Here is a 26,248-nt window from a genome sequence, read left to right on the forward strand (position 1 = left end):
AGAATTGATCTTGAAACAAGTCCTGATATTTCTCAGCGATAGGCATAATTTGTACCGGCCTTTGCAGATAACATTTCGTTGTTCTACAATTTTCCTGTGAGTTATCATATTGAAGGGCAAAAGTTGGTAGACAACAAGAACATAGAGGAAATCGAACTTGAACATCCTGCAGACAGTGAACTTGAAATAGCCCAAGTAGAAGCACAATGCAAGGCTTGATACAAATTGATCCTTGTTCGTCCTCAAGTCGAAGAGCCCCCACAACATCTTAGTTCTTAGCTAATTGTCATACCACTGTAACAGATGTAGCTAAATCAATCGCACATCAATTTTGAGTCTATTATCTTTCCTACAACTCATGAACCGTTTTACCTCAAATCTTACAATTGTCAAACTCGTACGATATTTACCTTAAGACAGTTTTAGTGGAGAAATCCTCTAACATTTCTTGAGGTAGGTCAATCATAGTTTTGGCTTCCTTGGGCATTACAGTCAACGTCATGGATGTATTGTCTGCTCGTTTTATGAGCACTTCCAAAGTCTTCCCAACCTGATCCTCCATGATGTCTATGATCTATAAAAAGATAACAATTATGTAAAAAAAATTAAAATAACAATTATTATTATGATACTTTTCTTTAAAAATTAAAGGAATAATCAATTTTTATGTATTTTGAACACATAATTTATATAGTTATGGAGTACTGGAATGTCTCGAGGCTCTATGTGATATTACACTAATTGTTTCATCAGGCATTGCTTGAAGGTATTTGATTTATATATTAAAACATGAAAACGAAAAAAAGTTAGTTAATAATTTTATCAAAATTAAATAATAGAATCTAAAAGCGATTATATGAAACTTTTCAAGAGAGGATGGAAAGGAAAGGATTTGTAACTTGAAAGAGAACTAATTTTATATGAATTCTCCTGACTAGTAAGTTAATATATTTAAGGATGTAGGTCATAGTGTGTTGGTTTCTAGTAAATCTGTGGAAGTACGTACCTCTTTAGCGGTTCCAACGGGTTTCTTGTCAAACTCGATGACCACATCACCTGGCCGAAGTCCAGCATGCTGAGCTGGGGATCCCGGGTTTACCTGGTGGACATTATGTGAATGAATGCATCATTTTTTAGGTTGCCTTGCAGGAATACAACATGAGAACATAACAATAAAGATGAATAATACAACAAATGAGCCTGCCAATGCATGATCCTCTTTCTCCTTTTTTTTTCTTTTAATTGAAATATTGTTTAATAAGCAAATCGTTTAATTAAAAGATGAACATAATATTGTTTAAGAATATTGTTTAAAATATTCTTAAATTTTTCTTTAACGTGACCAAAACCAAACCACAATTTTCAAATCTAATTAACTCCCTGGCGCCTAAACAAAGACCAACATCAAGCACTATAGAGTAACCTAATATAAAAAGCAGCTCCATTATCCTATACCATACTACCACTAGACGAAACTTACCGCGCATACTTGCACACCTTTGATTACGTCCGGAAAGGAAGCATCCTTTTTCTTAAAATGTGCAATTTTCCTTTCATTAAGATCACGCACCTTCATTCCAAGCCGTGGTCGGACTACCCTTCTGCACAAACCACACACCGTTACTGAATATATTAAAAATATATAATGCCAGAATAAAAAAATAAATTATATAAATAAAGTAATCAACCAGTATCGAAACTTTCTACCTTTCATTACTGAAACAAGTACTGGAACTTCCACATATATAACAATATGTAAGACAAATTACAAACAAATATCATGAAATAAGTGCCAATACATTGCGTACCATATCAGTAGCAGCAATGATCCACTATCAAGATTTTATTTTAAAAAAATTACTTCGAACATATAAAATATTCTAGAAAACCCTGAATATATTGCCCCCATATGAAAACTGAAAATTTTCATTTTCAAAAATGAAAATGAAAATGAAATTATTAGAAAATTTATTTCATTATTCATTTCATTATAATTCTATATTTTATTAGGTTGATTATATATAATGAATATAATAGTCTTATTATTTCTTTATAGGATAGCTACTTATAAGATATTGATATTTATTATAGTAATAGGATTAGCATATTTGAAAATTTTATTACTTTTCTATAGGATAGAGAACCCAAGACAAAGCGTGAGAAGAGATCCTATGTTACACCATGTCTAATTTAAATCAAAATGACACCAAAACAACATTTGTAGTAAAAAATTTATGTGTGGGATACTAACTATGGTCCACAACATTAAAAAGCAAATAAGACAATACATCCTCCAAAAAAAGCTAAAATTTTGAATATATAATTAATTTAGATGCCATCAACAGAGAACTATTTAAATGATTAAATTCTTAAAACTAGATAGATGAAACTCAGTTTCACTTAATATTTTAAACTAGGGAAACTCTCCATCAAGTAAATAGAAAAAAAATGTTTTGCACAAGGATATTCTGAATATTCCACTACCTTTGCAATAACTAGAAAAATCTTAAATGACCCACTCGCTCAAATATTTAAATACGCTTACTCTTTCCCACATCCTATTGTTGACCTACTTGCTCCACCAGCACCCTATTAAGCTCATCTCCAATCACTTTATTTCTCCAAGGTTGCCACTTCCTACATCTCCACACTTTCGCCTTTAGCAACGTAAGCTCCTACCAATAGCTCCACCATCAACTCTGCTATAGTTATCGATGGGTTAAGCAAAAGGCTAAAAAATATTCAATCAATAGGACATTATTTAGGATGTCAATAAATAATGCCAGTAAAATGATAGAATTTTGTTGCTTGTGTCCTCGAACAAAATACCAGAATTTCTATCAGTAGGACCTTATTAAGGATGTCAGTAAAAAGTTGATAACTAAGGGAGATATTAGAACAAATCCAACGTTAAGAGCCAAAGTGATGTTAAAAGCAAAATGAGATAAGAGCAGCCGAACCAATACAGAACATACTCATTCTTTTCGAATTGCTCAATAATTTTCATGATTATATCGATTGGCACTGCAAAGCTCATTCCATCTGCTGTGTTGACACTCACAACCTCGCCATCAAGGTTCACAAGGGGTCCTCCAAGACTTCCCTATAAAAAAGAAACAATCGGCAAATAAAATGATCATAAACTATTCCATGGTTATGCTAGAAAAAGCTGAACTAAAAAGGTTAGACAATCAAATATGTTGCAAATCTTTAAACCATACAAGTTCCATCGACTGCAATTTGATGTGTATATTATGAACTGTGTTCTCTATTTTCTTCTTTTGCCAGTTATCTATCTAGCCAAGACATAAAAGTCATGCATGCACTGCATTAAGGAACCTAACCATCTAATGAGCATAAGCTAAAAAAGTTCACCAAATAATTTCATTTTTCGGAAAGAAAAATTCCTAGCAAAATTGTAGTTCAGAATATATAGTAATAACGAATAACGATAAACATTTGCATTGTAACAGTGAAAAACTGATACATCTGCATATACAACCCAGAGAACCATAAGGATACAAGAAGATCTGGGAATGAACGATACGTTCTTATAGTTTATTATTTCAAGGGAAAGAATGAAAGTAAGCTTGCCGTATTAATTGCACAATCTGTTGGCAGATGCTCCCTTCGAACACTTCCAAGCCCCAAGTCATTGCTATCCCGATCAGTGCAGCTACATATAAACGGGAAAGATGAAAACAACCTTTAAAGAAAAGGTGTAGCAAAAAAAGAAGAAACTCTCTGTGCTTCTGACATGTTGCAAGCATAAGCTCATAATAACTCCAGATCAAAACCATAATAAATAATTTGAATAAAATTCTTATAATATTCTTGGAATGACTTGTATTAAATCAAGAATATGTTATAATTAAGTAGAAATTGATCGAGAAGCATGTTAATTTCTACGTTAACACACCTTACAATGCCTGATGTGATTGTATTTTGCAGAGCTTGTGGGGTTCCCAAGGCAATAACCTGGTCGCCTGGACGAATCTTAGATGACGATCCAATTCTAGCCGTTGGCAGTGGAGTTTCAGATTGTATCTTCACAATGGCGATGTCTGAAAGGAAATCAGCAATGACCACTGTGCCCTCAAGTTCACGGCCATCTTGTAAAGTTACACCAATCTATTTTATTTGTCAAAAGAATAATCAGTAAAATTTGAAAACAAGTCAGATATTTTCTTGCATTAACAACTAAAAAGAGACCAGGATGGCAGCAAACAAATTATTCTCTTGTTTTTCTTCTTAGGCAAATATTAGGGTTTCAAATAAAATTAAAATGTGTCTGATCATTGCCAGAGTGCCAATGGCAGCTGGCTTCATAATGGCCCAGCGCAGTCCCAGGTCCCAAAAGACCCTGCCCTGACGAGGACCGAGCTAGTTCTAATAAACTGTAAAAGTATGCAGATTTTAGGAACAAAGCATTTCAACTAAGCACTCAAGAAATGGCCTCCAACAATATATAAAGAGACTCACCATTCAAGCCCATCTTGTCAGTGACTCCTTTCTCAAAGAAAGTTCAAACATCTTTTCCTTCTAGAACTTACACAAAAGTTATCATACATGTAGACGATTTGCTTTGTTCAAACAACTAAAATCTCCTTATAACAGTATTTGTAACACTAAAAATGAATGAGTAAAACCTGAATCCATCAAGCCAAAATGAGATATGTAGAATAAAGGAAATACCTTACATTAGCGCATAAAGCAGAGCCTAGCCACCTTGTTTTATCATTTTATAACAGTATTGGTAACACTACATATGAATGAGTAAAACATGAATCTATCAAGCTAATATGAGATATGTACAAGAAAGGCAATACCTCAAATTAGTGCATGCAGCAGAGCCTAACCACCTTGTTATCATTGCTACTTATCTATCATGGTTTAAGTAATTCTTATATGGTATGCATCGACTCTACAGGCTCTAATTTTATTTGCTTGCAAATGTATCTACAAACATTCAAACAGATGCTAAATGAAATTTTAGATTCTCAGAGACCATCTAGAATTACTGACATTGTCTTATAATCAATAACACCAGAGCTGCTTCATGAAACTGACTATTAGAGCTAAGCTTTCCAAAGTCTCTAACATTTCTAGGGCAGATCTAATGAAATAAAATGAACAATTAGTCTCCGACTATGCACCGACCTTGCTTTTAGAAACCTTTCTCGAGTTGAGGGATTCTGCCACGCAGCTCGCGCTGGTTAAGATCGTTCCATCTGGATCAATTATTGTGCCGGATCCATACGGACCTACAGAAATGTTTTGCAAGAACTCACCAAACAAAACCATACAAACAAAAAACCCAAGATCGACATAACCTAAATCAAGAGGCATCCTCACCTTGAGCGACAGATACATGCACCAAAGCAGGGCAGGCAGCAGCAGCCGCCTTGGCAATAGTGTCGCTCTGCATACAACCAGGGGAGCTCGGCCCATCATCCCGGCTCTCTCTGGAAGTCTCCTTACTTGAACCCGACAGCGGAATAGTTCTCACGGTGGAAGAACGCGACGTAGGATACCCTAGATTTAGAATCAAGAATCAGTCATTTCCGAAGAAATGTAAAAGAAGGAAATATTGGCTTGAAATTTAAACCTCCGGAAGGGGTTGAGAAGAGATATGAAAGAGTGAAGTCTCGCAAGAACAGATCCGACGTCGAGGAGAGGAACTGCCGCAACGGAGCCGAGATCGAAATGACTACATCAGCCGCGGATGGGGAAGACAATAGAATTAAGATGTGACAAGCTACAAGAATGTTGAGATGAATAGGTAAGACGGAGAAAGAAAGGAAAAGGGCGAGAGAAGGTTACTGGCGGGACGGAAGGGGCCGTCGAGCGTGGCGGACGAGGAGGGAGCAAGGGCGGCTCCGCCATAAAGCGCGGTGAGGGCGACGAGGCCGGTGGCTGCGCTGCGGCGTGGACTCTGCGTAAGGAGTCGGCGGAACATGTCTCTTCGACGTCGAGGGAACCGATCGCGACTCTCTCTCTTCTTCGTCGCCTTCCTTCGGCTTGGGCTTGGCGCCAAGAATTTGTTACGATGGCAACAGCTTCTCATCCAGGGTATTTATAGTCGGCATCAGGAAACGAATTAACTGCTCGAGAACGGACCATTCGAACTCGAGACCCCAAATTACATGTCTATACCTACAAAGTTTCAAATTAACAAAATTACCCAAATACAATGTTAAATATAATAACACTAGAAAACGTTAGTTCGGAGGGATAAATATAAAAAAAGAAAAATCATTCTTTAGAAGAATGATTTTGTAATTCTACTTTTAAATCAAATATATATTTATATTTGATTTAAATATAAATATTTAAATCCTAAATCGGAGCTCGATTGTCTCACCTTCATCTCGCTCATTGACTCTCGTCACTCCCCCATAGTCCTCGTCTAAGGAACTATTAGTTTTGGTTAAATTTATCATTGTCTCCATACGCATAGGAGCAAATCCCATGAGGGTCAATAAGGTCTACGGATGAGACAATGACCCTTGCTCCTCCTCCTTACTCTCTCATGGCCTTCACACGAAGATGGCGGGTCGCTGCTATCTCTACGAATCTCGTTGGCTCTTATCGAACTTGTCATTGCCTTCGCGCATATAAGGGTGAAGCCTATGAGGGTCGATAAGGTTCACGAATAAGATGATGAGCCTCACTCCCATTCTTTCCTCGTGCAAGGGCTGCAGGTGAGCATGACGAAAGCGATGCAAGGGAGATGTAGGGCGGAGGTAACGACGAGTCCGACAAGAGCCATGGGAAAAATGAATATTTATATAAAAAAAACATTACGGGAGAAATTTAAAGTTAGACATCTTACCAAAAATTCTTAATATTAGCCTGGAATTAACTCATTATATTTTGAATTTCTTTTGAAACTATTTTTGAAAAAAATAACTTCACTTGCATTATTCTACGGAAATAATTTCTTTTTTAAACTGTTTCCTGTCTTACCAAGAGTCCCTTACCATCTTACACTAGGTGTCAACTCTAACAATTATGCATAAATAAATAATTTATTTTACTACTATTAATTCATATTTTGTTCGTTCAATGTGATTGTTGATTTTAATCTAAATCGAGATCTTGCTGTGTGTATCTCTAAGTGATGTGGTGTTAGACAAAGAGAAATTTAAATTAAAACCTTTGTTCAGCTTAGCTTCGAAAGATGTACCTAAGAAACCTTTTTTATATGATGGTGTAGTATTGAATTCTAAAAACATAGGATAATAACTATATGAGCCGAAACGATATTATGATATTGATTTTTAATGAAAATGATTTAATCAATTCACCCATATTGAAAAAAGAATAATAATATTATTATTTCGCACATATTGAAAAACCGATCGATTCATTCTAATTTGATGGATTGATTCGGCTTTTCTTTACACTCGATCAGACCCGTCGATGTGGTTGGATTATGATAACTATGCTTCGATGCATTGTTCTTAGCGAACCAAGAGCAGAGTCGAGAACGACGACTTGGCACGCTCCTATTGGTTTGCTCCGTGACCGGTGTCGCGGGACCCGCGCGTATTGGCCCTCTTCGGATGTGGACGGCGGCTCAGCAGCACAAATATGCCAGGGTTCAGGAAACGGGTCAGAGCGCGAGGCAGTTTTTATTGGGCCCACTGTGTGATTTGTCATCTAACAGGTGGTATCCCTCTTTTCCCTAGATCCTGCCTCGCATGAGACACGCGAGTCGTACTTGCATATTATACTTACATGGTGCAATGTGTAATCGTCGTCAACGGCAATCTCAACGACTACGTGGCAACATCCGATGGTTTAAAGCAGTCTGTATCATATCTGCGATCAGCGGCCGTCCCAATTACCACGTGGGAAGCATCCACTGGTTAATGGAAGAACACAGTATAGCTAGAGTCCATTCGCCGGCGCAATAAACAAGATTAGAAACATTGGTAGGTTTCTAATCGGTCGGCTCATTGATCTGCTCCAGAAGAAGTGGAAGACGAAGCTGAAGTAGGACGCGAAGTAGAAGAGAGAGAGAGAGAGAGAGTGAGAGAGAGGAGGGGAAAAGATGGAGGTGGGATTCTTGGGTCTGGGCATCATGGGGAAAGCCATGGCAGTCAATCTTCTCCGCCACGGATTCGGTGTGACCGTCTGGAATCGGACCCTCTCCAAGGTCTTCTCTCTTCTTTTCACCTATATCACGCTTTTGTTTTCTTTTGTTCGAGGATTGTTCGATTTTGCTTCATTTGGTGTATATGGTGGATAGACACTATTGCCCGTGGTATCTCTGTGGTAGTCACGCGATTAGTAAGCGAATGTCTATGAAGATTTGATTTTTAAGATGGATGGAGTAACAATTTATTCATGTGCTCGATTGTTGCCTTTGGAGGGACAAGTTCGATTCGATTTATCGATATGGATTGCTCTCTTACTTATGGGGTCATATGAATTGTCTGGAACCGGACCCATTGTGATATCTATCGTCTGGAATCGGACCCAATCTGATGATGTCCATGTGTAACATACTTGGATGGACTGCTGCTCTTAGTTTTAAGTTGAGAGTTGTTGCCTGATGCATAGCCAAATAATCTTGGCAGGCGGGAAAAGTCGATATCATACTGAGAGAATACAAAGGGGCACTCATGATTGAGGGTAAAGATATTCTAACGTGATAGTTTGAATCTAGTGCAATCTGATAATTCTGCATGAATTTGAACTTTTGTGTCAAGTTTAATTACTTCAATAGTCAAGAGGAAGTAGGAGAAAACTTTGGTGCCTTAATTTGGGAGAAAAACCTCACCTGTAACCTGCTCAACTGGATTGGGTTTGGGAAAGACACTTGATTCTTGCGTTGATTTTCTATCCAGAACTATTAGGCATAATAGATTATAACTTAATTATTGAAACTACTCGGTCAGCCCCTTCTGAACGGAATTATTTTGTCACAATGTTCGGAATGCCCAATAGAGCCATCCACATCCACTCACTTCAGAAATATAGATAATGGGTGGAAGAACATAGATGTAGGTTTCTGGCCTTCTTCCTTGCTCGCCCAGCACATGTGCTTCCCATTACCATTCATTCCTTTCTGATCTATGTCTACGTAATGTACCTTCAATTTTTTATGCTGTATCGGAAAACCAACCATAGAGCAGACTATTGCCATGGTAAAGGCATAAATATCTGATAGCTAAGATAATGTAATGAGGATAGTACCATTGCCTTGGTAATTTTATGGTAGTACTTGTAGATTATTTACAGATTCTGGTTGATACATTCTGCCAATCACCAAATAAAAGAAATGCCTAGATTCTAGTGAGCAATTTTTAGTCGACTGAAAATCAGCCTGACTCAGACTCCACTTACCCACCTAAACTGCAACCCTTATGTTTGGGTCATGTGCTCATGGCTTTATTACAAATATATCATCTTCAGTTGTGATTGATTCCTATGTTGGTCTTAACATAGGTAGGTCATATGGATTTTGGACACATTATACACAATCATAGTTTTGATTGTGATTATATCTTCCTTTTGTATTCTCGTCATAGCTTTGACACCGTCTTTTGTTGATGCCAATATCTTTTTGTGTTAATATGCTTTTACCCAGGTATTTCTGTAGTTTTAAGATGGCTTTTTCATGCAAAACTTATTGCTATCTTTAAAGAAAGATACTTGAGCTTCCACTATTGGAAACAGTTTTCAGTTAACTAATCTAATAACTGCAGTGTCAAGAGCTAGTGGAGCAAGGTGCATCTGTTGGAGAAACACCTGCAGCTGTTATCAATAAGTGCAAGTACACCATAGCTATGCTATCTGATCCAAGTGCAGCCCTCTCGGTTAGCAAATAACTAAAATCAGCTATGGACACCATCTTAAAACTTCATTGTTACCAATTTGTTCCGATCATGTTCAGGTAGTTTTTCACAAAGATGGAGTGCTTGAGCAAATCTGCAGTGGAAAAGGCTACGTAGATATGTCAACGGTTGATGCAGAAACTTCATCTAAGATCAGTGAGGTCTGTTCTAATGGTGGACATAGTCTGGCTACTTGCAATACCTTCTGTCTTTGTCTTTGGTTGGAAGATTCGTATTGTGATTATTGTTAATTTAGCATCAATAATTTTGTTTCTTTTTATGCATGAAAAATGATCTCTTTTGAAAATTCTCTTACTTGAAATTTTAAACATGAAATGATGTCTATACCTGCTAATTGATAGAATTTGATTCATGGATGCTAATGAGGTTTTTTCTTATGTGATTAATCTTGTGATCATATAAAAAGTCAATTGTAACGTGCAACCACTGATGAAGGGCAAGAATTTAAAGACTCTTGAGTTCTTATTCTTATATCTTTTTGATTCCTAGAGGAATTGGATGGTTGATGTCGATCCATGTTCCTTGAGTTTAAACTAAGGTTTCAAATATCAGTTAGACTGATATGTATGAACTGATATTTTTTGGTCCAATCAAAGGCCAGTATTGGACCATATGTCAGTATTGATTATTATTTAAAATTTTAATTATTTTTCTTTGATGATATCCGGCAGTACATATGGTATACCACCCTATATGGAGGTACTGTACCTGTTTCACCAGTAATTTTTTCTTGTCTAAATTTGGTTGGAACTTGCAGTCAATTGTTAGGTTAACCTTAAATTACTGGCTGATGAGGTAATCTTGCCAAATTTTCAGCATATTCATCTCAGTTTAATTAATGCAAAGCAGCAAGTTCACTAACTTATTTCATCAATAACATGCAACAAGAAAAATAAAAAAGGAAAATAAAACAAAAACAAATAAAAATAAAAATAAAAATAAAGCAGAAAGGATAGTAGGTTATTCAAGATGGCAACAATAGTAATACATCACAAAAAGAGATTATAGTGGTAAATTCAACAAAATTAGTGATCACCAAGACAGGAGTTATCCTTTTGAAACCAGTAAACCAAACTGACACCTGCATGAGAGTTCTATTAGTTTCCTTATGGAGCTTCATAAACATTTTACATTGTTTTACACTTCCACCACTAGATGCCTATCTCTAATTCAACAAATTGAAAAAGTCAGATAGAGTGACCTGCTCTTGACAAGCTATCTGGGAAGAAAGGGAAAGAAATAGCCATAATAACATTGTGAATGTTGACTAGGTTTGCAAGTGAGGAAGACCTTACCATGGGGCATGATCTTCTAGGTTTTGAGTTGTTGGAATAGCTGGTCCCATATTGATGGGAAACACCATGTATGATAAATGAGTATACTTAAATACTTATGCTTCTGATGACAAATAAAATTGCTAAATATTTTCCGAAGAAAATAAGACAGCTGAATTTTGACTGAATAAATCAAAGAATATTATGTTATTGTATTTGATAAAACTTGAGCTGTAAAGCACAGGACCAATACAGAAAATTGAGCTGAAACAAGTAAAATTTCTCATTGTAGAATAAGCCTACAATTGATTTTCTTTAATATTTTATGTTAATGCAACTTGGTTTTGACTTAGTTTGTGCTTTCGGCAAATGTTGTAATGCACTAGGGATGGCATTGATTGTTATTGACTAAATTTTCAATCTGACAAATCTAGCTTTATAAATTTATGTAAATAGCATCATCATTTCTGCATCAATGATCCATCCACATAAAAGATGCTTGTATACTTTTTCAGGCAATTACAAAGAAGGGTGGGTACTTTCTTGAAGCTCCAGTCTCTGGCAGCAAAAAACCGGCTGAAGATGGCCAGTTGGTAATTCTAGCAGCTGGAGAGAAGGTAATCTAATAAAAATCCCAAGCATCTGTTGGTATTTTACACAATTTGTTGGGAACTTCTATTTAGTTATGCTTCAGACTGGTTGGCTTGGTAGAGCTCTTAGTAATAGAATTCTGGTCCATCTTCTCTGTTCAAAATTTAACCAATATAATCAATACTAAGTTGTCCTAACTGATTGGATTTCCTGTGAGCTCTTACAGACAAATAGCATGAACTTTTGAAATATTTTGATAGATCATGTAGTCTCCGCTATTTTTTTTGTAGATATTAGCATTTGTGGATAAGATCTTGGCTGAGGATGGAAGAGAACTTTGTTCTACTTCAAGATTTAGTTGTCTAGAGTTATTGGATAACTGTGGTTTTACAAACAATAATTTTTGTTCTTAAATATATATCATACATCTAGGATGAGCATTTGTTAGGGTTATATACAGATGATAATCTCTTTGCAGATTGCTTAAATATTAAAGGGAGATTCACGTATATTGGCCATCTCATGGAACAGATAATGATATATTTTGTTCTATTATGCACGTAGAAGGCACCTGGTTATTACATCAATGGGCTTATGGTAGATGGGCCTTAAATTAGATGATTTGCTGGCTTTTAAAGATTAAAATGCCAGAAATTTGCTGCATTCTTCTCTTTTCTTTTTTCCTTTGAGTTCGAGTTATTTTTCTATTTTATTTTTCTTTTACTATAATGTTCCAAAGATGAGACAACATTGTATGAGTTACCCGCCTTTCATGCTGCCTTTCATTCTGCTACATTACTAATTACTATAACTTTGTATTGGATTAATGCAGGCATTGTACGACAAAATGGTTCCTGCATTTGATGTACTGGGGAAAAAATCATTCTTTCTAGGGGAGGTTGGAAATGGAGCCAAATTCAAACTTGTGGTGAACATGATCATGGGCAGGTACGTTATAAAATCCAAGACTTTGGCATACCTTTTTGAAGGATGTTTCAGTAAAGTGTAAATTTAGTACTGGTTGATCCTCATGAGGATTTATGAAAAAAAAGTGCACCATTTTGCTGAAATGATTTCACCTTATAAATGATTCCTATGAACTCTCTTCTTCTTAGTATTCGTAGTTGACTAGTTTATTAACTGCATTAAGGCATCTGTTAACATTGGAGCATCTCATGAGCACATTGGTGCATCTCTGATGCAACAAATGATTTTGGTGCTGCTAAGATTTGCATCGTTTATGATGTCTTCTTTTAATTATGCATATCTTATTTCATGCTAGAACAACTTGGTAATAATATATAATTGACATAGAGTCTTATCCAAAGTTTTGAACATCAGTTAAAACCGGTATGTCCCTGTCAGCATTTATTGATTCTATCAAGTATTAGTATCGAAACTTATAGCTTGCTGCCACTACATATAGTTCATCATAATATTTTTATAATTTCATTTAATGATACATGATGTTACAAGTTGGTATTCCAGGTTGTCAGAACTTTGACATCTGATTCCTCCATTCATTTCTTTTTCGCGCTCTGCAGCATGATGAATGCGTTATCGGAAGGACTCTGCTTGGCTGACAGAAGTGGGCTGAGCCAGCAAACGCTTCTAGACGTTTTGGTATTTGTTTCTCACATCTCACCCATGGAAGGCTCCACAATTCTCCGAAATAACAGTTAGCTAATTGTTCTTGTTTTCCCGGTTATTCTGGCAGGATCTGGGCGCAATTGCTAATCCCATGTTCAAGCTCAAAGGCCCTGCGATGATCAAAGGCAGCTACCCACCTGCATTCCCCCTCAAGCATCAGCAGAAGGATATGAGGTTGGCTCTCGCCCTTGGTGATGAAAATGCTGTCTCGATGCCTATTGCTGCAGCATCCAATGAGGTAATGCTTACCACTGTTCCTCAACACCAACCATCTATCTCTTGCACATTTATCATTCCGACCGAGAAATTGGATGGTACAGATTAATATACCATCTGGTACACCGGTAAACCGATCCAATCAGATATAAAACCTTAGCTAGGATTAGCTCAATGGTGGAAAAAAATTCATGAAGATACATTATTATCGTAGCTATGATAAGATAAAAACTGGTCTCATATTGTGATCGTGCAGGCATTCAAGAAGGCCAGGAGCTTGGGGTTAGGAGACCTCGATTTCTCAGCTGTCTTTGAAGCCGTAAAGTCTGCAAAAGACTCCGATAGTGCTTGAAGATTGGTTCCAGAAAAAAATAAAAAAGATGCACATTAATGTCCTCACCATGCCCTCAAATGACTACATTAGTTCGAGTCAACGATTGCTTAGCGTTGGATATATGTGAGAGTTCCTGACAAGCTATGGCATATTATTAATTCAGTGAAAATTATTTGGCTTTGCTGCATCTGTTTTGTAGTTTGGTTACCGAGCCGATGTTATTATATTTTTCATGTTGCAATATTCGTGGTGTGATTATACATTTTTTCTTTTAAGAATACAGGCACTCCGTTGAGTTGGACATCAGTTGAAGCTCTCTGCTATTTCATTCGTCACCGATAAATATAAAGATCCTCCACGAGCTGATAGGAATTTTTGCTGATTCCTCCTCAAAATAATGATCACAATCTGCAGCATGTGGTGCCCTTCCTGAAAATTCCCCAACAAATAGCTAGCTGAAAACAACAAGAACAGATCCAACATATGCCCTATTTAGACAGACCACCACAGACAACAGTAATTGCCATCACTTAGTTCATCAATTCAGACTGATCAATTAGCCCGGTCCAAGTTACATTTTTCAGGCATGACTGTGAACAACAGTTGTCAACTTGAGAGAGGCTTTAGACCACCAACAGCCAGATGTACAAGTTTAATCTTATACTTATCATGATATGACTGTGAAAGAGGAATCAAACCACCAAAATGTGATCAAAATTAGCTAGATAGGATACATGTCGAACACATACTTGAGTTTGTTAAGTTGTTTTGCTGGACAATCTTCATTTCTTAAGCCTCTCACTCTGGCATCGTTTCTTACTGGGCTTTTTCCCTCTATTTTTTTCCTATGTAGCAGGGCTTCAGAACCGGTTGCTGTGGCATATACACAATTTCTGTTGCTGGAACTGCGTTTTGGCAACGGGACCTCAGGGGCACTGCTTACATCTCCAGAATGAGCTTGTCTTTATCATCCTTTGAAGTTTCTCTGTTGCTTGGCTGACTTTCTGAAAGTACTGATACCCATCTTCGGCTACTTGATTATCTATCCACAGTTGTCATCGACACTGCAACACAAGCAAGATTTTTGAGCAATTACGAGCGGATCGTGATCAACAGAATAAAAAATCATTTCCTTGATAAAACACTAGAAAGTAGCAGGCCTACCATGTAATTAAAGCAATATTATTTTCATATGGCAACAAACGAACATAGCTCAACTGAGCACATAATGAAGCCGGAATATCACTCTTGATTCTGGAGATAACACTATCTACTTAACTCTGATTACTGGTTCATAATGCCAAAATACAAAAACATGGGTTCCAGCACTACTGCACTTTCTCGGGTCAGTATAAGTTAATACTCCCCAAGTTTCATCGTTCATATCAGTAAGGTAGATGACCTAAGGTAGTTGCTTCAAAAGATAAAATAGCTTAACAACAAAATAGAAGTTCTACTAAGAAACATTTCAGAGTTCTACCGAGATATAGGGACAATCACAACAATTAAAAGTTCATATTAAATAATTAATCAATCCATTAGTCTTGCATCTTTACATAAGTCGCTAATTTGATGCTGATTCAGAGCTCCATCACCAGACAACAGGCCTACTGTGCTTTCAATTATATCAAGATCAGCAGCATCACCACATCCTGTATCTCATATCCAGATACATGGTAGGGCGGACTACCTAACAACCCATTATTTTTAGAGCACTAACATTATAAGTATATCTGGCAGGCAGATCTCGCGGAAATAATTTGCCAATAGAAGATATATCTTTTGCATTTCTGCAGATCACATTGTCAAGATGAGTTTTCAACTTCAATGTTCTCATAAATCTGTTCAAGAGAACTATCACTGCCTTTGAAACCAAGCAGATCCAATGGTGCTAACAATATAAAGGAAAGGTAACTTCTCAAACAAAATTAACAAATTTATGAGACATGGAACTTACTTAAAAACCCTGTTAAGTCCATCCATAGCAGCAGGGTCAACATTTGAAGGAACAAAGGGTGACCATGTCTCCATGATCCTGATTCGGCTGACTATTGTCTGATCCAGAGAAGGTGTTCCCAAAGGAGCTTGAATATATATATGGCAGCATCCAGGTCCTCATCTTTCTCCATCTTAAATACAATGCTGCCAGGGCAATTAGCAATATCAGCTTCCTCATCCATGACCTCATCGACCACCTTCAGAAGACACGATCTTGGAAATTGTTAGCACAGATCAATCCAGACATATCCTTGGCACCCACCAACCCCCTGATCTCTGATTTCAGAACAAAAACATAAAACACATTGTTTTCACCAACTTTCATAGATAAGATTCCAGATGCATCTGTTGTATCCACAGACTCCTTGCTCTTGAATTTAATAGTGACATCAGGCTTTCCTTCTTTGTTGACACCTTTCAAGGCTTGAGCACGGGCCATTCCAATTCTCATATCCTTTTAAACCTGAAATATCAAAAAGATATGAACATGAACAAACTGGAAATTGCACAATCTAATCAGATATGTTTCAGAATTGATACACAACCATTTCTTCAAATATATAAATGAACGAAAAGGGAGCCCTAAAACCCAACTCCAGAACCATACGATGCCTACGCACAAAAAAAAATGAAAATTTTCAGAAGCTGTAATCACCAATGATGAGCATAAGCACCGATCCTTCGACATCAAGTGGTCAAGGAATCAGGGGCAGAGTGGTCCAACCAAAGGATGACGTTGCCACCAAAGGTTCTGGCGGGGGAGGGTTACCCTGCTCACAGGCGACCCTGCAACATACATCAGCCATGAATGAGGCAGCGGAAGAGGAGAGGCCGACAGAATTACGCCTCCATTCCTCTAAATCAGCAAATCTAAACTAGAGATAGAGAGATAGAGATAGGTAAAACGAAGTCCCAGAAAGCAGGAGGCGAATCCAAGCCCTCCAATCACCAAATCCAAACAACACAAAGAGAGGAGGCTCCAAGATTTAGGGCGTCGTCTCGAGGGTTTGTCTTCTATCTATTTGTTTGGTAGGAGATTTATGCTTTATCCATCAAAACTACCATAACGATGTGGCCATAATGTTAATCTAATTATAAGCATAACAATGTTTCAATTATCTTAATAATGATGATAAATGATTATATTTTAATTATTTAGGATTACTACACGAATTATTATTATTATTTAGTTAATTATTATATGTATAATTTTATCTTAATAATAACCGAAATACGTGCGACACTATAAATGCAGGTTTGCTTTCGATCGGAAGACACGAGAGCGAAAGAAATGGCCGAAAGCGATATAACGGCAGCGGAGCGAAGGGTTTGCGTGACCGGCGGCAACGGCTTCATCGGCTCATGGATCGTGCATGGCCTCCTCGCTAAGGGGTACGCCGTCACCGCTACCTATCACCCGGCCACCGACCCCTCCCACCTCCGCTCCCTCCCCGGCGGCGACGACAGCCGGCGCCTCGTCGTCCGCCCCGCCGACCTCCTCGATGCCGAAGCCATCGCCGCCGCCGTCGCTGGGTGCCGCGCTGGCGTCATCCACGTGGCCTCGCCCTGCACCCTGGAAACCCCGCGGGACCCGGAGCGGGATCTGGTCGCCCCGGCTGTGGAGGGGACACTCAACGTGCTGGAGGCGGCGCGGGCGGCGGGGTCGTCGCGGGTGGTGATAACGTCCTCCATCTCCTCTATGGTGCCGAACCCGAGGTGGGCTTTGGACCACCCCGGCAGGCCCGTCGACGAGGAGTGTTGGACCGACCTCGACTACTGCAAGGCTCACCAGGTTAGCTCCGCACTCCCTCTGCTCCAAGATTTTTAGGATTAAGTGTCTATACTCTATTTTTTGCACAGTTTCGTGCCTTTAAAAGGTTAAAAAAAGGGGGAACTTTTTTGCTATTTCTTTGATATTAGAAGTGTGATTGCAGTCCCCTACAATGAAAGTTTTGTCAGAATGAGAGAATTAGGTTATAAAGAACTCTCATAAACCCTTTTATATATTTAATTCATTTGGTTATATCTATACTAGTGTATTTAGATTGCTTTTAGCATATGAAAAGATATATGTTTTTTTATGTTTAGGTTACAAATTTGAAATTAAATGGCAGATCGAAAATTGAGAAAATGATGATGAGGTGGTGATTAGGTTGTCAATTAATCAACATGCTTAAAAGATATCTGAGCAAATGCATAAGTACTTTTTTTGAGTAACATCAGAAGACATCTTGCTATCTAGGTAGGGGATTTTTATGCATATAAGTCTGCCTCTATTCTTGGGCACGTGTTTCTATTTGCCTTAAACCATCATATTTCATAAATTTGCTAAGTTGCTAGTCATCAATGCCATGAGTGATGACTAAAGTGAGGCCATTGCACTTGCTGTGAATTTATTCTTTGTTTCTCCTTTCATTTGAATCATTTTCTTACAGAAATGGTACCCAGTGTCTAAGACAACGGCAGAAAAGGTGGCATGGGAATATGCACAAAAGCATGGGTTGGATATTGTGACCATTAATCCATCTACATGCCTTGGTCCACTCTTGCAGCCGACTCTCAATGCTAGCTCTGCTGTGCTCCAACAACTCTTACAAGGTTTGTTTGACTAAAATTTTGATAATGACTTTATTCTTGTAGTATGTTAATTATTACTTTTGTTTCTGAGCAGGGTCAAAAGACAGCCAGGAGTATCACTGGCTGGGTTGTGTGCATGTGTGTGATGTTGCTGATGCTCATATCTTGCTCTTAGAGACACCAAGTGCATCTGGTCGACATCTATGCACTAATGGCATATATCAGTTTAAGGACTTTGCTGAAACTGTTGATAAGCTATGTCCTGGATATAATGTACATAGGTAACCACACTTGACAAGTTCTTTTCCTTTGTTTCTGTTCCCTGGATTCAGAAGAAGAATAAGAAATGAATCAACATAAAAAACATGTAGTGTTTCATTGCACAAAAAGTAAACAATAGTACTGTTAGATACTTTAAAAAATTACTTAATGGAGTTAATTTCCTGTCCTAAATGTGCTCTTTAAAAAAATAATTAGTATGTCAGTATGTTGATTTGTCAGTAATAATGATTTCATTGCATAGCATGAGTTAATCTCACTTGAATCATTTTGTTTCACCAGATTTGTTTCTAAATCATAGTAGGTCAATATATTCATTTTCAGTCATTATCATTTCATCACATAGCATATGACTTAAAGTCTTAATCCCATTTGGTTCATTTTGTTTCACCAGTTTGAAGGGGTCAATCAGAAACTAAAATGAGTTTGTTAATAAATCAAACAACCTGATTACTTCATTTGTTTAGTGGATCAATTTCTTTTCCTATCAAAAGAATCTTCTCTAAAATTTTGAAGAATGAGATTTTGCAATTGTTTTTCTTGTTTCTCGAACTAGAAGCTTTAAGTTTACAAGGTTGGAATAGATCCATGCAAAGATCGCGCAAATGACAAATAGTTAGAATAAGGTATAGTTGGAGTTTTTGTTACTGTTTTATTACAAAATTTTGAAGCATAAACAAAAAGTACAATCTTTTGTTATTTTGTCTTCTTTCTGGTAGGGTTCTTCTAGTTAATTGCCTTGAATCTTACATTGGCAGGCATGCTATTGTGCTTATATTTCACTTGTGATTCTTGTTTGTGCACTGAATGTTGTGCACTTGTTGACTCTTTTTGAAGCTCTTGCATTTCAGGAAAGTTGCATTTGCCAGTGACATTCCTCTCGTAAGGAAGTTTCTGTCATTTGTTCATTTACCTTGTATAGTCTTTAAGCTTTTATAATCTCTCCTAAGGAAGTTTCTTTCATTTGTCTGTTTACCTTGTATAGTCTTTAAGTTTTCTTATTGTCTAGTGATGGTTTATTTTCTAGTTCATTTTGCAGAACATTGGATCAATTGAATTACTAGACAAACAAACAATAAGATAAATAATTAAAAATGTTGACATCATTTTAATGTTCTAATGTTGTTCTTACAGCTGAAATTCTTCAAAGTTCCTACATGTTGCCTTCTTCTTTTAGTGGTCTGTGCTGCTTTGTAACAGATCTGTGTCAGACCATAAATGTCAAAAATATATTCAGCTTTTGTCTGTTTCTCCTTGGTCTTCCAAACAAATTGAGGTGTACCCTTGTGTCAAAGTCGTGGATTTCGTGACAACTCAGCTGATCATGAGAGACAAGCAGAGTATCCAAGTGACCAGCAAGATCTGGATAACATTTTGTGCACAGTTTGATGCTGCACATCAATCTCTTGTTAGACACTTATTTCTGCACTTCTGTCTTAATCTTGTACTGCTCTCTTTCCTTCTAGTTGTTTATCAAGGTAGCTTGTAAACTGCAATTTATCAAACTGGCATTCTGGTATCTGGGCCATAGTTTGGTTTGGCTTCATCTCTTTTCAAAAGTCATGTTGCATTTATCAGCGTGACGTATGCAGCCTCTACATTATCCTTTTTATGCCCTGCACTCGGACTTGTATTTGGTTATAGTGTTTTAGAATAACATAACCCTCTGTAAATTTGATTTGTTCCTTCTTTTTCTGTATATGCACTGATTGCTAATATCCCGTTACCAGGTTTACAGAAGAAACTCAGCCAGGACTTGTAGCACTCAAAGATGCAGCAAAGAAGCTGCTCAAGCTCGGCCTCGTCTTCAGACCGATAGAAAATGCAATAAAAGACTCTCAAGAGAGCCTGATAGCAAAGGGCTACCTTGCTCCACCTACCCAATAAATCCAATGCTGTTGATCTTTTCCATTATGGTCATGGAATTAACCTTGTTTCATAAATTGTTAATACCAGTGACTTAAGATCTTTGTTCTAAAAAAATAAATTTGGTGTAGTTCTTATTTCAACTTGGAATTCCGTTTTGCATGCTTGACTTGCCATTGGATTGGCACAAAATGTCCTCCAAAGCTCGAGAGTATTTTGTATCTCGAGTTTCACTCAGCTGATGATAGCAATGACTTCGAAGGGTATTTTGGAACTGAGAAGGATGGTTATTTGCTTGTGAGGTGATGTGAAGTGGGAAATCTGGAGAAAATTAATTTAAAAGGTTTTCATTTCATCTCTTTGTTATCATTTTTTGGATTTTGATGACTCCTAACACAACTCCAAATAAACTAAGCTAAGCGTAGGAACAATTGGCAATTGTTGCTGTTAATCTGCCTAATGTTAGCAACTTATCGTTCATAATTATCAGATCAAAAAGACAGAATAAGGAGAGGGAGAAGAGGCGAAGGAAGTGAAAGGAATTAGAAAGAGAATAGGAAAGAGAAGTTTCGAGCAAAAAGGGGAGTAGAGACTGACAGGAAGCAGAAGAAAAAAAAAAGAAAATATAATTTATTATAACTGAACCTGCAGTAAAATTACAAGCTTCGATGATCAATTCCATTCAAATAACTATGGCCACAACTCAAGCAATCATTTTTCCCATTTCCTCTCCTTTGAATTCTGAGGTTGTCAGATGTTATATGTCAAGGTTTAGCATTCATCAGTAATTTTCAAGCATTGCTTAGAACTCAAGCATTTTATAGCTGTATCTAAACTTGGTTAAATCAGAGGTAAACTTCACATTTTGATACTACTTTGTGTGTTCCTTCTCAAGTAAACTCAACTTACCAATGTTCCAGGCGTAGTAGATTACACAACCAGGAGCACTTGCAGTAATGTATCAAACACAGCAGAGGATGCAACATTATAAGTAGCTTTATTTTCATACTTGTTCTCCTTCCAAAGTAAATCCAGCAACAGAGAGATCCTTAGGATGAAGAAGGCGCATCGGGCTGCCGCTGAGGGAGGGCAGCTTGGAAGGCAGGCAGTTCGTTGTATGCATCGTTCAATCTGGCTAGCGTAGGGTAAAGAGACTGCATTCATGATAAAGAGAAGATATAAAGAGTCGATGGATGAACATGTAAGCTATGAAGCAGCTTTCAGCCGAAAAGAAAAATCCTGAATTCAATGTCGAAAGTTATTCAGGAAGAGAGTGCTTGAGATTCATATTTCAGGACTCATCCCACTAGTTTTTCACCTCTGATGTCTCTTCCTCATGCCAAAAAGATTTATAGAAGGATGTTTTTGGTTAAAAACTCATTTTAACCTACGGGACTGTGAAACCAAGAGAGAGACTTGAGAGGAAATGTTATGAGCCAAGTTGGACAAAATCTGAGATTTGAGTTATTGGATCATGCAAGTTTTGTTGCTTAGGTGGTAGTTCTTGTCTGTTATGAAAAAAATGACATATAAATGGTTTCAAAACCTGGCAGCTAGATTGAATAAGGTTAAATGTAATGCCTGAAAGCAAAAGGAAGAAGAGGATGAGGAGATCTGATGGATTTCCATTAACTTTGATAAAAAATTTCAATATTTTATTAAAGCAAAAGAACTTATGCAACATATAATACCATGTCAATTTGGAAGCGCACTAATCCTGCATAGATCTGGGGTGCCAGAAACACGTCTGCCTGCGCATGACAACAATAAAGTGAAATTACTTTAGTTTAATTTGGAAAACCTGAGAACAATTACAGTTGCAAGCACATGAACCGTGATTCAACCCTGCAATATGCTAAATTACAGGACAAAGAACGGCTTGTCTCTGGATTCAGATATGCTAGGGACATAAGGACATAAATCGTCAAAACATCACTATTGCTTATGATCAGGCAAGCAGATCTATGCCAACTGCTGAAGCAGAACTCAGCTGGTTCTAACTTCCAACCACATGGACTCGACAATTGACAATCGTTAGTGAACACAATGCAGACACTTACGAAGAAAAGGAACAAGTATAGCACAAAAAGTAGTTGCTCAGAATGCATTTTTATGCTTCCATGCATGCTTTTTAAACACAAAAGCAAGAAAAGAAAATTCACTTAAAACCTAAAAATATTCTAGAAAATTACTAAAAACATGGAACAAAACACCAAAATGACAACACATAAAGCAGCAAATTAATCGGCTATAATTATTTTTATCGCAAGGCTACTGTTGGACTAACCAGCTGGACCTCATCCCCGGTAGCATATTTGCCAGCATGCTCCTTTAAGAGTTTCTCAAGTGCTGAAGACGAACAAACAATCAAACTTAAGAATAGTTTACAGAGAAACTAAGAACACTGTCAGAATAAAAATTCAACTAATTGACACTTTCATTAGCATGCGACTGCAGGAACATCAAGCATTAGGTGTTTGAGTGGCAATAATTGCAATTGGTGGTGCTGATGAGTCAGACACTAGTATGAATGCAGTTGTAATGCTCCTAGGGTAGGTAGCAGCACTAGTATAAGGCAACCAATCTCATCCCCTAAGAGGCATTAGGTGTTTCCTCAACTTATTCAATAGTAGACAAGCATCAAATATCAGTGATATTGACCCCATAGGCACTAAAATAAAGCAGGGTCCACAATGCCTCTTTATAAGAGAAGAAGATGGATACTGATCTAGCATATTTTGGTGAAATTCAATTTCAATCGCATCACTCTTAAAACAATTTGGGACACTTATTATAGACTTGTGATATCCACCATCTAGAAAATTTTACAATGGTTTTGGGATTTCTATTTGAGATTATAGGGAGGCATCTTTAATGATGAGATCAAGAAAATTCATACATGGACAAAGTCTTTTAAAGAGTAGTAAAACCTCTACGATATGATCCTTGTGTATAACAGCTTGTTGAAACCTGCTAGGATGAACACTGATTTTCTGGTGTATAACATGAGGGTCATCTTTCACAGGTCCTTTAATGTGTTAGATCAGGTTCATCACGTGAATTAGATTTGAGGGAGGCAGTAATAGATGAGAGTGGGGAATGCAAAATAGTTTAAGTGGTGACTGGTAATGACCAATTTTAAGGAAGCAAATGAACAACCGATTGAAAACATGACTTTGTAGGCATTACGTATAGCACAATGTATCGACTTAATGATATATTGGTTATATCTCACTGATGAATGGGATAGTGGGAGAGGCATGGTTTGAAGTCTCGTGTCCTAGACCCAGACTAGCCACCGGCTGGATTGATACAGGTCAGGTTTGTACCATCATGCCAAAACATTGGATGCCTGTACATGTCGTGGTACTGAGAAGGGTGGGAGAAGGAGAAGGAGAAGAAGAAGATGAGGAGGAGATAAAGCAGGAGAAGGAGAGGAGGAGAACGAGAAGAGGAGGCAAAGGAAGAGGCAGAGGAGAAGTGCAGGAGGATGAAGAAGAGGTGGAAGAGGGGTATTAGTTTGATAAGCAGGGAGGCAAGCCGGCAGCGGGGCACAAGTGTTAGGGCTTAGGGCTATCAATCGAGTGAGTGAGAGAGCGTCTGACCGGTCGGCTTAAGGCATGGGCTTAACTTTTGATTATGATTTCTCATTTCCATTGGTTCTTTGCATGTAGCTGACTGACCATTTGGTTGTGCAAAGCACCACAGCGACTGGTAACTAGCATTGGTTTGCAAAGATAGTCCATAAACAGATTAACATATTCTAGGAAACCACCAGTAATAAAACCTATTATCTAATACGGAAGGCATTAATTGCGGAGTAAAAAACAACCTGCAAATCCTTTATTAATATGATTTTGTGCCCATGTAAGTTTCTCATCAGCGTTAAATTTGTTCTCAATAAATTGCTGCAAATTCACAAGCAGGAAACAACGAGTATTATTATTAGAGTTTTCGAAGATGAATAGCATATATCTTACATAACAATGAAATTTTGAAAAAGTAGGAACAGCTTTTCATTTACCAGTACAGGAAGATTCTGAAGAGGTTGAATACTCGAGCTGACTATACTTGCTGCCTGTAAAAACAAATGGCCGCAATAACCATTGAGATTTGCTAGAACTGAAAATAATGTAACTTTGAACACTAACTAAGAGCAGAAGATAATCCAAACTCATGGTACAGATATTGCAATATATACGTAAAGAGCGGAAAAATATTCAAACTGTGTTTGTGTCTGAAGAATTTATGGGGCCAGGACCAAGGCTTATCTTTCACAGAAAAATGCACATGAGATATACCAAGATGATGAATTGTGAAGTACAAAACTAATGTCATCCTGTCGAAACAAGGATTGTGTAATGAGATGTTCATAAAGAGATTCCATATGAAATCGGAAATCACAAAAGAATGAAACAGAAGAATAATAAGAAGGATTATACTAAGTTCCTCTAAGATATATGTTATGATACTATAACTCAAACAAACCATTAATATCTAGTATTCAACATGGACTGCAAAATTTTATTTTGTAAGCATAGGATATCTCACTAGAATAAGCAGGTTAGCAGTTATGTCAGAATACAGTGGTAAAGGGTAACATATACCAACTAGACACCTAACCGCACCGTCAAAGGGTATCATCTACCTAGGAAGTTCACCTGGAGATTGAGTGCTTTCTTTTTCGCGTCTCGAGGCAGCAGAGGCTGCTGAGGGTACTTGTCTTCCAAATACTGCACAAACCAATGCAACACCTTCAATTAGCAGATGCGAGGACCAAAACAAACATCACCCAAGAATCAGGCTCCAACGGGTTCAGCCATAAAACAAATAACGGGAAAAAACATCTTTTGCTCACCAATATGATTGCAAACGAATCACCAATTACCGTATCCCCGTCTACAAGCGCCGGAACATACTTCATCGGGTTGAGCTTCTCAAATTCTGGATTCAACAAGAACAATCAGTGCAAGAAGCGCAGGGGAAACAATAAAAAAGAAATTTTGGTCACGCAATAATTGATGCCGAATCCAAAGAAAGGATTCGCTCTCCAACCTGGATCGAAATGATCGCCCTTCAAAAGATTCACAGCCTTGTACTCGTACTCCAACCCTTTCATTACACATAAATCAGAAAACGAGACCGACGGAGTCGAATTCAACAACCAAAGAATAAAACAACAGTTAAGATTTCAGCGCGATCGACGCGTCACGCTAGAAACCCTTGAAGGAAGAACCTTTGATATTAAGGGCGATGCGGACCCGCTGCGAGCACGAGCTCCGCCAGTAGGAATACAGCGTGAGCTTCGCCGGCTCCGCCATCTCCTAAAAGATCAACCAAAGAAACGCGAGACAGAGATAGAGAGGGACGATGATGATGACTGACGATGATTCGGAGGAGACACGAAGACTCGCTCACGCCGGCCGATGTATTGGTTAAATGATATGTTTCAGCAACGTCAACTCGATAGCAGGAATGGACGACTTTGCCTACGATTTCGACCGCGACCACGGAATTCATGAGTGGGTAAGGTTGGATTCGCTTATGGGGATTTGACATAAACCTATATATTTATATATATATATATATATATA

The 26,248-nt window shown here is 37.7% G+C and overlaps 4 protein-coding genes and 1 long non-coding RNA gene across 6 annotated transcripts; 2 read left to right on the plus strand and 3 right to left on the minus strand.

Annotated features, from left to right (window-relative positions):
• Positions 1 to 406: 406 nt before the first annotated feature.
• On the minus strand, positions 407 to 6,004 carry LOC135620438 (putative protease Do-like 14). The gene is made up of 10 exons (XM_065123363.1): positions 5,848 to 6,004; positions 5,579 to 5,719; positions 5,356 to 5,502; positions 5,161 to 5,264; positions 3,920 to 4,131; positions 3,595 to 3,676; positions 2,976 to 3,103; positions 1,481 to 1,601; positions 1,007 to 1,099; positions 407 to 574 (listed from the first exon to the last, which is right to left on the minus strand). The coding sequence occupies exons 1-10, from the start codon at positions 5,957 to 5,959 to the stop codon at positions 407 to 409; spliced, it is 1,308 nt and encodes a 435-aa protein (XP_064979435.1). The 5' UTR covers positions 5,960 to 6,004.
• A 1,932-nt stretch (positions 6,005 to 7,936) lies between these two features.
• Positions 7,937 to 14,121, plus strand: LOC135620086 (glyoxylate/succinic semialdehyde reductase 1-like). Its single transcript, XM_065122718.1, has 8 exons — positions 7,937 to 8,164; positions 9,720 to 9,830; positions 9,908 to 10,009; positions 11,659 to 11,760; positions 12,567 to 12,682; positions 13,279 to 13,357; positions 13,452 to 13,622; positions 13,857 to 14,121. Exons 1-8 carry the CDS (start codon positions 8,060 to 8,062, stop codon positions 13,950 to 13,952), a joined length of 882 nt encoding a protein of 293 aa, XP_064978790.1. The 5' UTR covers positions 7,937 to 8,059; the 3' UTR covers positions 13,953 to 14,121.
• Positions 14,122 to 14,642: 521 nt separating this feature from the next.
• Positions 14,643 to 16,725, minus strand: LOC135620087 (uncharacterized). The gene is made up of 3 exons (XR_010489620.1): positions 16,588 to 16,725; positions 15,892 to 16,395; positions 14,643 to 14,998 (listed from the first exon to the last, which is right to left on the minus strand). It is a non-coding gene; the product is annotated as an uncharacterized LOC135620087 (long non-coding RNA).
• A 78-nt stretch (positions 16,726 to 16,803) lies between these two features.
• Positions 16,804 to 20,797, plus strand: LOC103995974 (cinnamoyl-CoA reductase 1). The gene is made up of 5 exons (XM_009416751.3): positions 16,804 to 16,937; positions 17,188 to 17,724; positions 18,368 to 18,530; positions 18,604 to 18,790; positions 20,519 to 20,797. The coding sequence occupies exons 2-5, from the start codon at positions 17,224 to 17,226 to the stop codon at positions 20,673 to 20,675; spliced, it is 1,008 nt and encodes a 335-aa protein (XP_009415026.3). The 5' UTR covers positions 16,804 to 16,937; positions 17,188 to 17,223; the 3' UTR covers positions 20,676 to 20,797.
• Positions 20,798 to 21,452: 655 nt separating this feature from the next.
• On the minus strand, positions 21,453 to 26,226 carry LOC103995971 (glutathione S-transferase zeta class). 2 transcript variants are annotated; one of them, XM_009416746.3, is made up of 9 exons: positions 25,891 to 26,226; positions 25,710 to 25,766; positions 25,513 to 25,598; positions 25,316 to 25,387; positions 24,679 to 24,732; positions 24,487 to 24,562; positions 22,942 to 23,003; positions 22,346 to 22,405; positions 21,453 to 21,808 (listed from the first exon to the last, which is right to left on the minus strand). In XM_009416746.3, the coding sequence occupies exons 1-9, from the start codon at positions 25,973 to 25,975 to the stop codon at positions 21,704 to 21,706; spliced, it is 657 nt and encodes a 218-aa protein (XP_009415021.2). In that variant the 5' UTR covers positions 25,976 to 26,226; the 3' UTR covers positions 21,453 to 21,703. The 2 variants fall into 2 exon arrangements, with proteins under 2 accessions (XP_009415021.2, XP_064978788.1); XM_065122716.1 differs by lacking the exon at positions 25,710 to 25,766 and having other exon boundaries at positions 25,891 to 26,151.
• Positions 26,227 to 26,248: the final 22 nt, after the last annotated feature.

This window comes from Musa acuminata, chromosome BXJ2-8 (genome assembly GCF_036884655.1).
Source record: "Musa acuminata AAA Group cultivar baxijiao chromosome BXJ2-8, Cavendish_Baxijiao_AAA, whole genome shotgun sequence".
In the NCBI taxonomy this organism is placed as follows: Eukaryota; Viridiplantae; Streptophyta; class Magnoliopsida; order Zingiberales; family Musaceae; genus Musa; species Musa acuminata.

Excerpts from the sequence above, each read along its gene's own strand:
- LOC135620438 (XM_065123363.1), bottom strand. The coding sequence starts at position 5,959 with ATGTTCCGCCGACTCCTTACGCAGAGTCCACGCCGCAGCGCAGCCACC. Across the intron at positions 3,104-3,594 it reads CAGATTGTGCAATTAATACG|GGAAGTCTTGGAGGACCCCT; the intron begins GCAAGCTTACTT and ends TCTTTTTTATAG. Across the intron at positions 1,100-1,480 it reads AAGGTGTGCAAGTATGCGCG|GTAAACCCGGGATCCCCAGC; the intron begins GTAAGTTTCGTC and ends AATGTCCACCAG.
- LOC135620086 (XM_065122718.1), top strand. The coding sequence starts at position 8,060 with ATGGAGGTGGGATTCTTGGGTCTGGGCATCATGGGGAAAGCCATGGCA. Across the intron at positions 9,831-9,907 it reads ATCCAAGTGCAGCCCTCTCG|GTAGTTTTTCACAAAGATGG; the intron begins GTTAGCAAATAA and ends GATCATGTTCAG. Across the intron at positions 10,010-11,658 it reads CTTCATCTAAGATCAGTGAG|GCAATTACAAAGAAGGGTGG; the intron begins GTCTGTTCTAAT and ends ATACTTTTTCAG.
- LOC103995974 (XM_009416751.3), top strand. The coding sequence starts at position 17,224 with ATGGCCGAAAGCGATATAACGGCAGCGGAGCGAAGGGTTTGCGTGACC. Across the intron at positions 17,725-18,367 it reads ACTACTGCAAGGCTCACCAG|AAATGGTACCCAGTGTCTAA; the intron begins GTTAGCTCCGCA and ends ATTTTCTTACAG. Across the intron at positions 18,531-18,603 it reads GCTCCAACAACTCTTACAAG|GGTCAAAAGACAGCCAGGAG; the intron begins GTTTGTTTGACT and ends GTTTCTGAGCAG.
- LOC103995971 (XM_009416746.3), bottom strand. The coding sequence starts at position 25,975 with ATGGCGGAGCCGGCGAAGCTCACGCTGTATTCCTACTGGCGGAGCTCG. Across the intron at positions 25,767-25,890 it reads CATCGCCCTTAATATCAAAG|GGTTGGAGTACGAGTACAAG; the intron begins GTTCTTCCTTCA and ends GTGTAATGAAAG. Across the intron at positions 23,004-24,486 it reads TATTAATAAAGGATTTGCAG|CACTTGAGAAACTCTTAAAG; the intron begins GTTGTTTTTTAC and ends GTTCGTCTTCAG.